Raw genomic sequence first — 13,539 nt, forward strand, 5'->3', positions numbered from 1 at the left:
AAATAAACTCTTCAAATTTGTCATTTGATTGACTTAAAGATGTGCAATTTAAGGTTTTACCCACTAGGGGGAGATGCTATTAACTCAGCTTGTGTGTTGGCTAATGGTATGCTTACAATTATATATCTATATGATATAACATAAAGCAATTTCCACTAGTGCACTCTTTTTCTGGACAAAATCTCACTGGACATTTTTAAGAAACTGAACATTTATTCTACGTTGCGTCAAAAATTTAATACTTTGTTCTACCAGCAAATAATATTTATTGGGTGTTAGCCATGATGCTAAAGTCAGTTACTGTTTAACAATCATGTTCAAATACTGACAGAAATGTCTAGTGGTTTTTTCTTGAAGGTTGTAAGATTGATTTAGGTTCTTCAATTTGCCAAAGAAAATAGTGTTAAAATGCCATTTTATCAGTGCAGTTGCTGCTGCAGGTTGATTGTGCTTCTTTTTATATCTTCATGCCACGTCAGTGTGGCACTTGTGCTTCTTCTGTCCATCTTGCTCTTGTGCTATAATCTTTGTACTCACTGCCTCTGTTTGGGTTGTGGTCCACGCACGGTTCTGCTCGCATCCCTACCCCAAACTGACTGTGCCAGCAGATCCACCTTTGATGCTCCAAGCTTAAGCCATTGGGAAGGTAGCCTAAGGGGAGGAAAACATGTTGCTACAACAAAAACATACCCCTGTGAAACAAAGTGGTATACACTGGCTGTCTTGTATAACTTTTAAAGATGGAATGCCATGAATTTCATAATTGTTTTTGACCCAGCGACATTTCGTCATGTTGGGGTGCTTTGGTTTGTGAAACTAGTTGTCTGTTGCCCTAAGAGATATGGACATCAGGTCATTCAGAGAAAACAAGGTAAACTCTTCAAATTTGTCATTTGATTGACTTAAAGATGTGCAATTTAAGGTTTTATAAAAGATCCAGGGGTGCTTCATGTGACTCAGACAAAGTCTTCACCCTCCCAACTTGGTAGCATTGAGTGATAGGGGGAGGCCTAGCTAGGGTTTCCATCTCAGCCCTGTAAAATTTTTGGACATTCGATAATTTTTTTTTTCTAAATTCTATTAGCTCACAAAGCTAAGGTAGATAAATTTCAGTTCAGCTACAGAACCTAATCTTCTCAGTTACTGCAGTACTGCCTTGTGCCTTAACATGTGACCAGCAGTGCACCTTTCTGAAACAGTCGTCCGTAAATTGGGGGTAATTTCGAGGGTCTCACAACATTTGGATCCCTGGATGTTTTGTGTCCAGGAATGGATTAATTCGAAAAACTAAAAATCTGGACAATCCAGGGAAATCCCGGATCGGTGGGAGCCCTACACCTACCTGCCATGTAGGAATTGGCAGTGATTGAGTTGTTGAGAAATGCTCAGTAACCCCCCTCCCCCCCAAAAAAAGGATACAATATACATCAAACATACCTCTGGGCAGTGTGCCTAAAGCTGAGACTACAATAGACCCAGTATGCTCAAGGTACTTACCTGGTTCTCTGGGTTTGGTTGTTGTTTTGTTGTGCCCTTACAGCCCCTGCAGACGTGCCAATCCCAGAGCCGAATAAGCAAGCCCAGCGCAGCTCTTTTTGGGGATTCTCCTGTTGAGATGTTTGCAATAACACCTCCGTCGCTCTTTCACTATTTTCTTCCAATATCTTTTCGTGTCGTTCATGTGGAGCACCGTTAGAGCAAACCCCTAACATCACGCCCTCAGTGACAGGTGTCTGACCGAGCCACCATCCAGCACTGTCCCTTTCTGAAGAAACAAGAGACTTCTGTTCATCCCTCTCCTCTGGAGAGAAAGGCTTGGGCTGTTTGCAGAACTTAACTGCACAGCCTTTAAGGTTCTCAGCAATGTGGGTTCCACAAGATGTACAGCTTTGATTCTGAGTCAGAGGGTGCAGTTCTCCTTCCTCCTTCAGTTTAGGCCTCTCTGGATGTCCATTATTCTTCTGGTTGGAGGGTTTATGAAGGATTGGGCAGTCTGACAGGGGAAGAGGTCTTGAGGACTTCTCAGCAAGTCTCCTCTGCAGCTTCGGCTCAGAAAGGAGGTGGAGGTCAAAGGGCAACTGGTTCAGTGGCTGAAGAAGGAGGAGAAGCTCCTGGAATAATGACTTATATGCTGGGCCCTGAGACAGAGCCAGGAATGCCCAGTCGTGGTAGTACTCTGCCACCACATCTGAGAAAGAAGGAAGGAGAGGGAGATAAAGGGAGAGAGGAAGAAAAAGAGGGAGGAAGAGAGATACAAGAGCAAAGTTAGAGGGAATGAGAGAGAGTGAGAGAGAGACACAGAGAATCAAGAATGCTAATTGTAATAATGAATACAAGCAAGCAGCCACCATTTAACACTATGCTAACTGCTAGCTTTCATTCTCAGTTATCCATTTAAGCAAGTCTGGTTGAGTTACAGTGCTGTACAAATGTCAGAGACCACCACTCATTTGTTTAATTTCCAGTCAAAACAGCCATTAAGTGCAAGTTGTTGATTTCTCAGCAGATATTTCTGAGGAGATTAGGTGTAAAGTAATCCACTTGCACTAGGAAGAAGAAAGTCAAAGGAAAGTAAGAAAAAAAATTGAGTTTACAAAACTGGAATTCAAAACAGCTACAAAGAAAATGGGGCTCCTAACAACCACCTGGTAGACACCAAAACTGCCCCCATCAGATAAACAGCACTTAAAGCTTTCATCTGTGAGAGAGAGGAGAAAATCAAGCTGCTTCAGATCTGAAAACAACCACAGGTGTTTCTGTCCATCCTTCTACTGTGAGAAGACAACTCAGGTCTCTGGGTCTGAAAGGATGTGTAGCTGTCAAGAAGCCTCACTAAGAAAAGGAGACTACAAATGAACTGATGAGGCTAAAGTTGTAACTGGAATTGGATCATGTGAAGCAGAAAGTTCAACCAACTTCAACCAAGTCTAAACTTTGAAAGTTTCCCTGAAAACTTTGGAAGCTCTAATAAAGGTGAAGAGTGGACACACTTAACCCCTTAGATGGCCAGGGCCCACTGGTCAGCCCAAAGTTTTATTGCACACTTCTATAACCTAAGAATAGCTTAGCCAGTTTGCATTGACGTCTCTGAAGTTACTGATAAATAAGCCTTAGTATATGAGAACCCTGGGATTTCAAGGGGTTAATACTGAAAACTGTGACATTACATTTAGTTGATGGAGCTTCTGTGCAATTTCTGCATATGTTTTCTGCTTTTTTCCCTGACGATAAAACATGGATAATTTGTACTTCACAGCTCTTTTGACTGGAAATCAAATAAATGAAGGATGGTCTCTGACTTTTACACAGTGCTGTATGAGTAATGGGGACAGGCATTATGTAAAAGCCACCAGCCAACTATTATTCTGAAACACCAACGCTTACCTGTACAGGCGTGCAAGTGACCCAACCAAGATTCCAAAGCACGCAAGCTAAGAAACAGTATTAGCGTTAGTACATAATACACTTCCTGATTCCCCCTTTTTCTTTGATAGTATTAAAAATGTAACCCATTTGTCGAGTAAGGGACTTACTTCAGTAGACCCAGGAGGAAAGCATTAACCCTCATACTGTGGTTGGTCAACTGTGAGCACTTCCTAACGACTGAGACCAGGCTATGCAGAATGCGAGTAGATGGGCCTGAAAAAAGAGTGAGGCATACATAAAACCACAATACCCACAAGCCCCTTGTGCATAATGGGTATGAAGACCAGCTGCTGCATTCATGACTAATAGGACTAATATTTACCATCATTTATTGCATCGCTGGTTTTCTATATAATGACAGTGTGCTACAAAAAGGACAAGCTGGTCAAATTTTAAAATTTAACCATCGTTGTTGCAAATATGCCTACTCGTATCCTACAGTGATACCACACTAGTGTCTAGGGTGAGACACCCTGCATGGTCATGCTGGTTGACCAACATATGGCTGCTGTCGGAAGAAAACCTTGTATTTCCATTTTTGCCGTTTTTCAGTTTTTGACATAATTTCAAAATGCCTGTTGTCCTTTACATTCTGTGTAAATTTAATGAAGAATGGACCACAGGAAATGGCCCAAAATTACTTGGAAATAATCTGGTTCCATTGACTTACATTAAAAGTAAAGTAGGTTTTTTTATCATTTTGGAGATACAAGGTTTTCTTCCGACAACAGCGATATGCTGGTTTTGCAGGTGACCAGCCATGCTTGTCTATGCTGGTTTTTCTAGCAGGGACATACTCTATAAGGAACATATGAACATTAAATAGGCATTTGTCTGTAAATTTCTAGCACACATAAAAAATAGCTCAGTTCAACATATCCAAAAAAAAGCACTAAATACTTTTGTGCAGGTCACATTTATTTTAAATTCAGGAAATAAACAGCAATTGAGCATTAAAATGTCCAGAAGTGTGTTCTCTGTAGAGGATGTGTTCACTTAGAAAATCAACAAACCATGGAATTTGACTAAGAGTGCCTAAACCTTTCCACACAACTGTGTCATATTTCAGGCATATAACTGTTGTAACTGTCTTCCAGTCATCAGAACAGCGCAGAAAATGAATTACTCAAACAACAGAAACGACTCGTCAGATGAGGAGGATGACAAGCTAAAATTCTAAAGTTAGCAAGGTAGCTATCTGGCTATCTAGATATCTTACACCAGTATGGCTTCTTTAGGCTTCTATCTAAAAGGATAAAAAGAACTCTCACTGGGGTCCATTTTATTCTGCAAAAAGTTTTCTTTATGATTTTATACAACATGGAGTTACACTAATGGCCTGTAGCTCAGTGGCTATGCTAGCAGCTAGGACTGGTTGACACCACAGGGATTGCCAATGGTTGTATGATGTATTTGTGTAATGCATGCTGGGTATTGTAGTGAGAGAATGTGTCAGCAAATTGGACATTCTGCATATCACTCAAGATGTCAGTGTCAGAAAAAAAAAAAACATCTATTCATGCCTTAACTAGCTTCTGGCTCACTGAATGGATGCATCTTGTTGCATTTGCATCACTGGCTTTCACAAACCTGGCCGTATTGAAGCCTCCACCACACTCCATGGCTTATTTCGGCGCTGTCCAACAATCAAGTCCAGCTTGAAGGCTTTCAGCCCATCCTGCAGAACGTTCCGGATAGCAGGGCAAAGTTGACTCAGGACCAGCTGGCTGATGCTGGGACACAGTGAGCTTTTTCCCAGTCTGATCTGAGATCAGATTGCGGCACAGTTAGCAAAGTCCTACTAAACAACCATTAGCATCTTAAACTGCTCAGCTGGAATAGTAAGAAGCTCAAATCATGTTATTTTCTATTGCTAGTACTGCTCTAATTGGATCTCATGGGATATGTTTTGTATTGCTGTAACATGTTTCATGTTGAACCTGAGGGAGATGTTTTTGCCCTATTTTGCCCTGTTATATAAATCACATCTTTTGCCTCTTGTTTGTTTCCTGATACTACCTTCTCCTCCGAGTCTCTGCCGGAGCCGAAATGGGCTGTGATCAAATCCACCGCTAAGCTGACGCTTTTCAGCATGCCTCAAAAAAGCAAAACACAGAACAACAGAGAATTATGACTTGTACCCACCCCTTTCCATCTGTGACAAGTGTGGCAGTCTTGTTTGCCAAAAAACATTAATTATGTGCATTTATTATATTGCATGCGAGATGTTAGGTCTCGTATTTGCACATGCATCAACATTTTAATAAATCATCAAATCAAAGCATGAGAAATCTTCTAAAAATGGAAACCTTCTAGAAATAGGCTTGCATTTATATGCCCACAGTGGCACACACTCTCATATAGGCCTATGCACACATGCTCACTCATACATGGTGCATTAGCCAATCCAAGGCAAGGAGAGTCAAAAGTAGGTCACAATTCAAAGCAAGCCCCTACAGGGAAGCAGAGGCTGCAGAGAAATTTGAGTCTGTCTCTCATTGTGCGGAGCCGGCATAAAATACTGCACTTCACTTCTCCATGAAAGCCTGAAAGCCTATTAAGGAGCCCTCAATAGTGAGTTCAGTCCTGCATACAACATGACACTGGAAAACAATGATGACTATCAAATGCAGAGCGTCAGATGCAATTAAACGAGCACACCTACAATAAATAGCAAACAATCAGAAAAGGTTGGAATGTTTTATTTGTAGTTAAAAAGGAATTTCACAGATTTATCATGATTTCTGTTTAAATAAATCATTGAGATGTAAACAAAGTGGTTTGGTGTGCAGTGGTTTATTGTAGAGACTTAGATTTCTTTACAGTGGTGGTGATAGGAACCAGGGAGCATCATGAATACAACACAAATATAGCCATTTTATTTACTATCCAAAACCACCAGTGAACCTACATGCATCTTTTGAGTTGTTATATGTAATACTGATGATGGCAAAATAGTGACAAACTGAAAAAATACATTTTCTTTGGGGACTATTTTATTTTACAGCACACTCCAAGTATTCCTAATCCAAGCCATGAATGGATTAAAAAATATGTTTTAAGCCAAAACCTTCTCAAAACTGTCATAAACCAATATCAGGCAGCATATTCATAACCTTTAACGTTTCATGTAGTAACTTTTTATTTTGGAGCTTTTAGAGGAATTAAACTCAGTAAGCGTCTCTAGTACTGAGCATTTTACACCAATCCACTCTGAATGACTTTGTTGTCCCTGTAACCATGTAATTAAGCAGAAACTTCTGAGGAATTACCCTTTAAAGTGCTATTAAAGGTGCCATGCATATCAACACTAATGGAGACATAGGCTCCTAGGAGATATCTAGTTTTCATCAAATGTCAGACAGTATAATATACCAATATATGACATGATATATCATTCATATCAACAACAACATATGAGATCACCAGGAGTGCTCAAACATTTGCATACATCTGTATTAACTGTGCTAAAAGAAAAAACAAAGTAATGGTTTCCTCTCACCTCTCTTTAGATCGACAGACAGGAATTCACTGGAGGCATCTGGTGACAGACAGAACTCCTCAGGTGGTCTGTCAGTCAGATAAACTGAGTTATTACGCTGGTGTGGCTCTTTGACCAAGAAACCTACAGGAGCACAAACACAGACAGCGTCCAGAAAGTAGCATTAGTATTCAGACATCTGAAACCATGCTGAAATTTAAAGGGCCCATTAATATCCTGCATTTTTTTGCATTTTATTTTTCCTGAGGTCCACTTAACAACATCTGTGAGGTTTTACGAACCAAAAACATTTGTCAGTCATTTTTACTTGACCACCCTCTCTTTACCCTGTAGAATGAAACAGCCTGTTTTTTTGGTGCCTTTAAGACTCTTATACGTAAATGAGCCCCATTCTTATTGGTTGCTCTGTATTGGGCCTGATTAAAAAAAATAGTCTGAGCAGAAACACTACTAACAACTTCAGCTTGAATGGGCAAAGCTAAACTGCTGTAGATTTAATGGTAATGCATTGATTTTTGTGACATCACAAAAAACAGCACAGTCCAAATGAGTTGTTTTTGCAACTTAGTTTTACAAAACTTGATATGGGCCCTTTAATGAGCTCATACCAGCTAGCTTTCTTGATCCAAAGAGTGCAGAAGTGGTGCTGAGTTTCTCATCAGTGTGAGGAACCTCTGATGGGCCCCAGAATCTTTGTGAAGGTTTGAGGGAGGTGTCAGAGGTCAGAGAGGTCACTGAGGTTATGGCTGGAGAGCAACTGTGATTAGCGTGGACAGACTGTTCTTGGGTTCCTGGCTTTGGGGCTATAAGTTCCTCTCTCAAGACAGGAGACGGTGAAGACACCAGCTCAGGACAGGGGTTCTGTAAAGGTTCCATGGTGAGAAAAGGTTTGAGAGCGGTCTCTCGCAGACCAGTCCCGGATTGTTTCGCTGTTGGATGCGTTTGATCTGCTCTTGGGCTCTTTACAGGCAGTTTGGGGTCTAATGTCTTTGGACTACTTCGCTTCTTGTCTGGTTCTGGATGGTTCTGGACCAGCAGTGGGCTGGGTTGAGCCCAGTGAGTCCGACTGTGATGCTGAACTGGGCTTGGGGTACAGGTGGAACAAGTGTCAGAGCTAGTCTCTGCCTCTAGGTGCATTGAGGAGTAGCTGCCCAGAGGTGAGGGTCTTAAGTAGTTGGTCAGCCCTTTGCATTTTCCTATGCTTTTGGATGTGCTCGGCTTGCAGTGTCTGTGGCTAATGTACTGGTTTAGCAGGGAGCCCAGGCCTTTACTGTGCTGCTTTTCTGATGGTGGTTGAAGGACAAAGGGCTGGATGGGAAGAAAAGTGGGCCTCTGAGCTTTAGTGTAGCGCACCACTTCTGGGGACGAGGCACAAGCTCCTATAGAGGCAACAATGAGAGAGAAGCACATTAATTCACAGTTTATTTAACTGTCTACTTACAGTTTTTGTTGTCTTTCTATTATTATTCTACTCTAATTTTATTAAATTATTAAATTTATTATTTAATATATTCTACTCTTTGTCATTACTGCTTCTTCTACAGTTTTCAAGCTACAGCCAACAAACTTTGCACAGTTGTAGAGTGTATACATGAGAGTATAGTGTGCTTTTGCTTTTTGGACTGATCGTAGGGTTGTCACACAGCGATTTGAATTTTTTCTAGTTTTCCAGGCAACCATCTGGAATACAATAGCAACCACCTAACACCTGTTTAAACTCTGGCCTATTTATTGTGATCTGTTTAGTGAAAATGTCACCCACAAAATGGCAGATTAATTATGATTGCAAGCTACTAGTTCAAAATAAGCTTCTTTTACTGATAGCCATATTGGCATATTTGTTCAGTTAAAGCATTCATTACATGAAAGGGCCCATATCCTATATTTTTCTTGTGTTTACATTTAACCAAGAGGTCACTTTCATGTGGTTTTATGCACCCAAAACAGTCACGATCCATTTTTCCAACCTCTCTTTATCCCTTAGACCAGGGTTCAGTAACCCAAATGTTAAGAAGAGCCATTCCTTTCAACAAAAATGTAACCACCTTAAGAGTCACATCTTATGCCCATTTTATTTTTATGTCCATCTTGGCCAAAGTAATCCTAGTATAGGATAAAAAAAAATAAACAAAAACCCAGACTTACTTTGCTCTGCTTTAAGCTTTAGCTCAGCTATAGCAACTTTTCTCGCATCTTTGGCAGGAAACTTTTCCACAAATGTAGAACAGTTTCTTGTAAAATGTCTCTCAATGTTTAATTTTTTTACTAGGCTGAAGTCGCTTCTCATTCACCAGATTCTTGTTCTAATTGTCCTGTTCCACCTTAAATGGTGCCTGAGGTGCCAGAATGTAACTGCTGCACCATTTAAGGTGGAACGGGAAAATTCGAATGAGAAACCAACTTCAGCTTCGGGACTTTTTAGTGTTTGACAGTTTCTTGTTGCAGAGTAAACATAACAGAAAACCAGGTGGAGTGAATACAAATGCAAATAAGTCCATTTGTCTCCAAATTATCGATGTTCGTCTTAAATTTTTCTCTTTGCCCTTTTGACTGTTATGTGTGTTGCTGCATTTCTATCTGACCAGCATTATACATGCCAACCTTCAGGGTCAAAAGCTGGTGAATAAGTAGTTATAGATTACATTCACTCCAGCGTTTAAGACCATTTATTCCTAAAACTGTGTTAGAATGATCAGCAGAGCTTTATTTTACTGCAATAGATGACTATTTTATTTTTATCAAAAAAATGTAAATCTGCTGTGGAGCCCAAACGGGGCAGTAGAAGAGCCACATGCAGCTCTGGAGCCGCATGTTGCCGATCACTGCCTTAGACTTATCCCTTAGCCTGTTTTTGTCACTGTGCCTTTAAGACTGATATATGACCTCTACCCTGTAATGTGCCTCATTCAAAAAATGAATTCAGTCCACGCTAAAATGCATCTTTTAAGTTCAGCGTGAATAAGTGGAGCTAAGCTGCTGTAGGCAGAAATATGTTAATGTGTGACATAACAAAACTGAATTGTTTTGTTTTGCAGCTTGATTTCTATATGAGGTGTGAATAGTGTGATCTGAAACTTTAACAATATGTATATAATGAATTTTATCTCATTTATTTAAAAAAGGTGAGGACAGTTCAGTTTTCCATGAAATGGGCCTTTTAGTAAAGATACTTCAGGGAAAAGAGCCATTTACTGGAAAACATCTAATAAACTTTAATTAGGTGCAATGTAGCACTGGTTTGCTTACCTTCTAATTTAGATGGAGTCTCACAGATTTCAGAGCTATCAGGTATCTTGGTGCTCTGGTTTGTGATTAAAGTTATATTTTGCCCTAGTGGAGTTTTCTTCTGAATGGGGGAAGTGTTCAGGGTGAACTTGGAGCAGGTAGGAGCTTCCATGCTGTTGTCCATTGATGATGAATCCCCACCACCCTTCTTGCAGCGGGCAAGCTCTGCAAATGAGGTGATATGTTGCTTCGGCACACGTGAGGACAGGTCTGAGTTTATCTGGCTTGGACAGCTTGGCACACGTGGCAGCGCTTCCAGTTTTGGTGAGCAACTGTACCCCCGTCTCCCATCCCAGCTCTGAGCACTTCTGTATTCATGGTTACTGGGTTCTGGATCTCTAGACTTGGGGTGTGCTGTGCTGTGTGCCTTTCGTTCTCTTGTTCCCTTTGAGGAGTCCCTGATGGTTCTTTTGCTTCTTTTCAGTTCAATATCTTCATCAGCCTTGGGATAAAAAATATATATGAAGAGACTGGGCTAAACTGAAGAAAAGTACATGAATGTAACACTTAGAACATGCAAATGATTCAACTAATGGACATATCAAGATGTTAAAGAAATACAGTTCAATTATTTACAGTACTGTGCAAAAGTCAAATACTACCTTCATTTGTTTAATTTCCAGATGCAATATAATGGATGTTGTACCTGGAGGTCACTTTGGTCAACTTTGAGAACATCCCCTTCCTCTTCTTGTGGCTGTCTGAAGAGGAAGTATTCGGTTGGAGGGGTCAAGCTTCCCTGGCTGTGAGCCTCAGAGCAACTGGTCACTGATGACCATGCTGGACTCAGGGAGGATTGCGATGAAAGGTCACAAGTCACCAGTTTGTAATAATTCTGGGTAGAAGCCATTAGCCGGGCTTGACTTTGTAGGCAAACAGTGAGATCAGAAATCTCAACAGATGCCAGACCATCAGAGTCCAACAGGTAGATGTTACAATTTGGATCAACTCGACAAGGCGACCAGCAGGGAACAGGCTTAAAGTCATCATCCTGGGACATAGATCCAGATCCATGGGAATCTTTGGCAGGACTGTCCAGACCATGTGGTGTAGCAGGCACTGCATTGTTGGCTTTGTTGTAAATGGCACTGAAGTTAACTAGCACCCCATCAGAGCTGTTGCAAGAAGAATCACTTACATACTCTACCTGTTTTTGAGAAGATTCAGAATCTGATGTTTTAGACTGAATATAGTTATAACCCTCATGTTTTTCATAAGCTCTTTCCTTAAGAATGTATGCTTCATAGTCCTCTTCATCCCCCCACTCTTGTTCCTCACAGTCCATTAATATCGGTGTGCCTTTGCTGTCCCTGCGATGTTGAAGACCTGAGTCTGATAGGCTCCTAATTTGTTTGTGTTCTTGGCAGGTCCCAAAGGGATTCATATCTTGGTGCAACATCTTAAGCTTGTGGCTGCAAATAGGGCTATTGACCATACACGGTTGCTACATGGGAGCCAGATCTCTGTGGTGTACCCCAAGGCTTCGTCCTGGGTCCCATTTGAGTTTCCATGCAGCTGAAAGGAGGAGCCCTCACGGTACTTATGCAGGTTGTCACCATCTGAGTCATCATCTTCCTCCTCATCCTCATGCACCTCTAAATCAGGGAGGAAAGGGTTTTGCCACCGTGAGGTGCTTCTGCAGCCTGTGAATTCCAACTTTCTTTGAGAAGGGCTCAATTGGACGTTTGGAGAGGAATTGTATCGTCTGGTCTTTTCAGCACCATGATCTGTGCTAACTGCCTCATCATTGGAACTGGACTTGCTACTGTAGCTTTGGAAATCACAGTCCAGTGCTTCCTTTGGGGGTTCTTCTCTCTCAGGCAGTGAAATACTGTGGGTCAGTTTTAAAGAACAAGGCCTTGTGGGTCTCGTTGCCGAGCTGTAAAGCTGGCAACCCACAGACTGACCATGAGCCAGGGGGATGTGCCTTACGATCAAGGTCTCACCCGACAGCTTAGCAGAAGCAGCCATTTTAGGAACATCTATTCATCAAAGGAACAGTTTCAGCAGGACAAATGTCTCAGCAGTGACTCCTGCAACATCATGCTCCAAGCCCGTCATTCAAAAGGAAAACCTGAGAAAGGAAAGGAATGTTTAATATGTCACCTGTAGATACAGTGGTGTCTTAATATGACACATTTTTCAATACAGCAACAATTACGAGTGCCTAAAAATCTGTCTTATGTTAAAAAGCAAACATTTCCATTTTCAGTTTCCTAGAGTATTCTATATTATAAAAGCACAATTTTTTATAATAATGTGCAAGCCACAAGCTAATATATTAGCTCAGAGCTAATATACACATATGGAGTGTGCTTTCCTCCCTGGTCTCAATTTTGGGTAGGCCTGTCACGTTCATTAAATTTTGACTGACGTGTATTGCATTATAAATAATTGCAAGGTAGAGAAATTGCACTTTGGTGTTGGTAGAAAAATTGCGCTTTGTATTGGTGACGATGTGAGCTGCCATGTTCACATGACGTCAAATGGTGCACTCAGGGTTGAGGACACCCTACCAAATTTTTGGCATTCCCTGGTGAGGTTTTTTCCTAGTTGGAGGCCAGAAATTCCGGGTTATGAGCTGTAGTCAAATGCAGCATAAGAAGCTCCCAAATGACAACAGATACAGCTTAAACTTAAATAAACAAACATTACTCACTGCTGCCCTCTAAAGGTATTATAAACAAGCAATAAATAAACAAATGTTACTCACCGCCACACTCTACAGGCATTAATAACAAACACCAAATAAACAAACATTACTCACTGCTGCCCTCTAAAGGCGTTATTACCAAACATCAAAATAAGCAAACATTACTCACTGCCACCTTCTAATGGCGTTAATAACAAACATCAAATAAACAAACATTACTCACTGCTGCCCTCTAAAGGCGTTATTACCAAACATCAAATAAGCAAACATTACTTACTGCCACCTTCTAATGGCGTTAATAACAAACATCAAATAAACAAACATTACTCAATGCCACCTTCTAATGGCGTTAATAACAAACATCAAATAAACAAACATTACTCATTGCTGCCCTCTACAGGCAATACTGTCAAATGTATTGTTTGATGCCTGTGCATTTTGAATTAAGAAGCTCGTACTGAACAATACACCACAATATGCTGTGTTGTTACACTCCTAGTCACTTGTATTAACTCATTCAAGTAACTTTTAGTTTTTAGATTAATTTCCAAACTTCACAATCCAGGAAACCCCTTTAAATAAAAGAAAATAATTCGTAAACAATTTGAGTCCTTTACAAACATTTAGGCTTGCATTCACGAAGTATTTCAACACAGAACAGCAGATTCAGGAA

The 13,539-nt window shown here is 40.7% G+C and overlaps 1 protein-coding gene across 1 annotated transcript; it reads right to left on the reverse strand.

Moving 5' to 3' along the window:
- Nucleotides 1-533: 533 nt before the first annotated feature.
- LOC118824347 (iporin) lies at nucleotides 534-12,257 on the reverse strand. Its single transcript, XM_036594437.1, has 11 exons — nucleotides 11,651-12,257; nucleotides 10,860-11,612; nucleotides 10,175-10,655; nucleotides 7,537-8,307; nucleotides 6,929-7,051; nucleotides 5,446-5,522; nucleotides 5,017-5,191; nucleotides 3,534-3,639; nucleotides 3,385-3,431; nucleotides 1,498-2,188; nucleotides 534-651 (listed from the first exon to the last, which is right to left on the reverse strand). Exons 1-11 carry the CDS (start codon nucleotides 12,182-12,184, stop codon nucleotides 534-536), a joined length of 3,876 nt encoding a protein of 1,291 aa, XP_036450330.1. The 5' UTR covers nucleotides 12,185-12,257.
- Nucleotides 12,258-13,539: the final 1,282 nt, after the last annotated feature.

The sequence above is a fragment of the Colossoma macropomum genome, unplaced genomic scaffold, assembly GCF_904425465.1.
Source record: "Colossoma macropomum unplaced genomic scaffold, Colossoma_macropomum, whole genome shotgun sequence".
Classification (NCBI taxonomy): Eukaryota; Metazoa; Chordata; class Actinopteri; order Characiformes; family Serrasalmidae; genus Colossoma; species Colossoma macropomum.

Coding starts and splice junctions, on each gene's coding strand:
- LOC118824347 (XM_036594437.1), bottom strand. CDS start 12,184: ATGGCTGCTTCTGCTAAGCTGTCGGGTGAGACCTTGATCGTAAGGCAC. Junction 3,640..5,016: donor GGAGGCTTCAATACGGCCAG/GTTTGTGAAAGC, acceptor CTCTTTTTTCAG/GCCCATCTACTCGCATTCTG. Junction 3,432..3,533: donor TTCCTCCTGGGTCTACTGAA/GTAAGTCCCTTA, acceptor ACTGTTTCTTAG/CTTGCGTGCTTTGGAATCTT.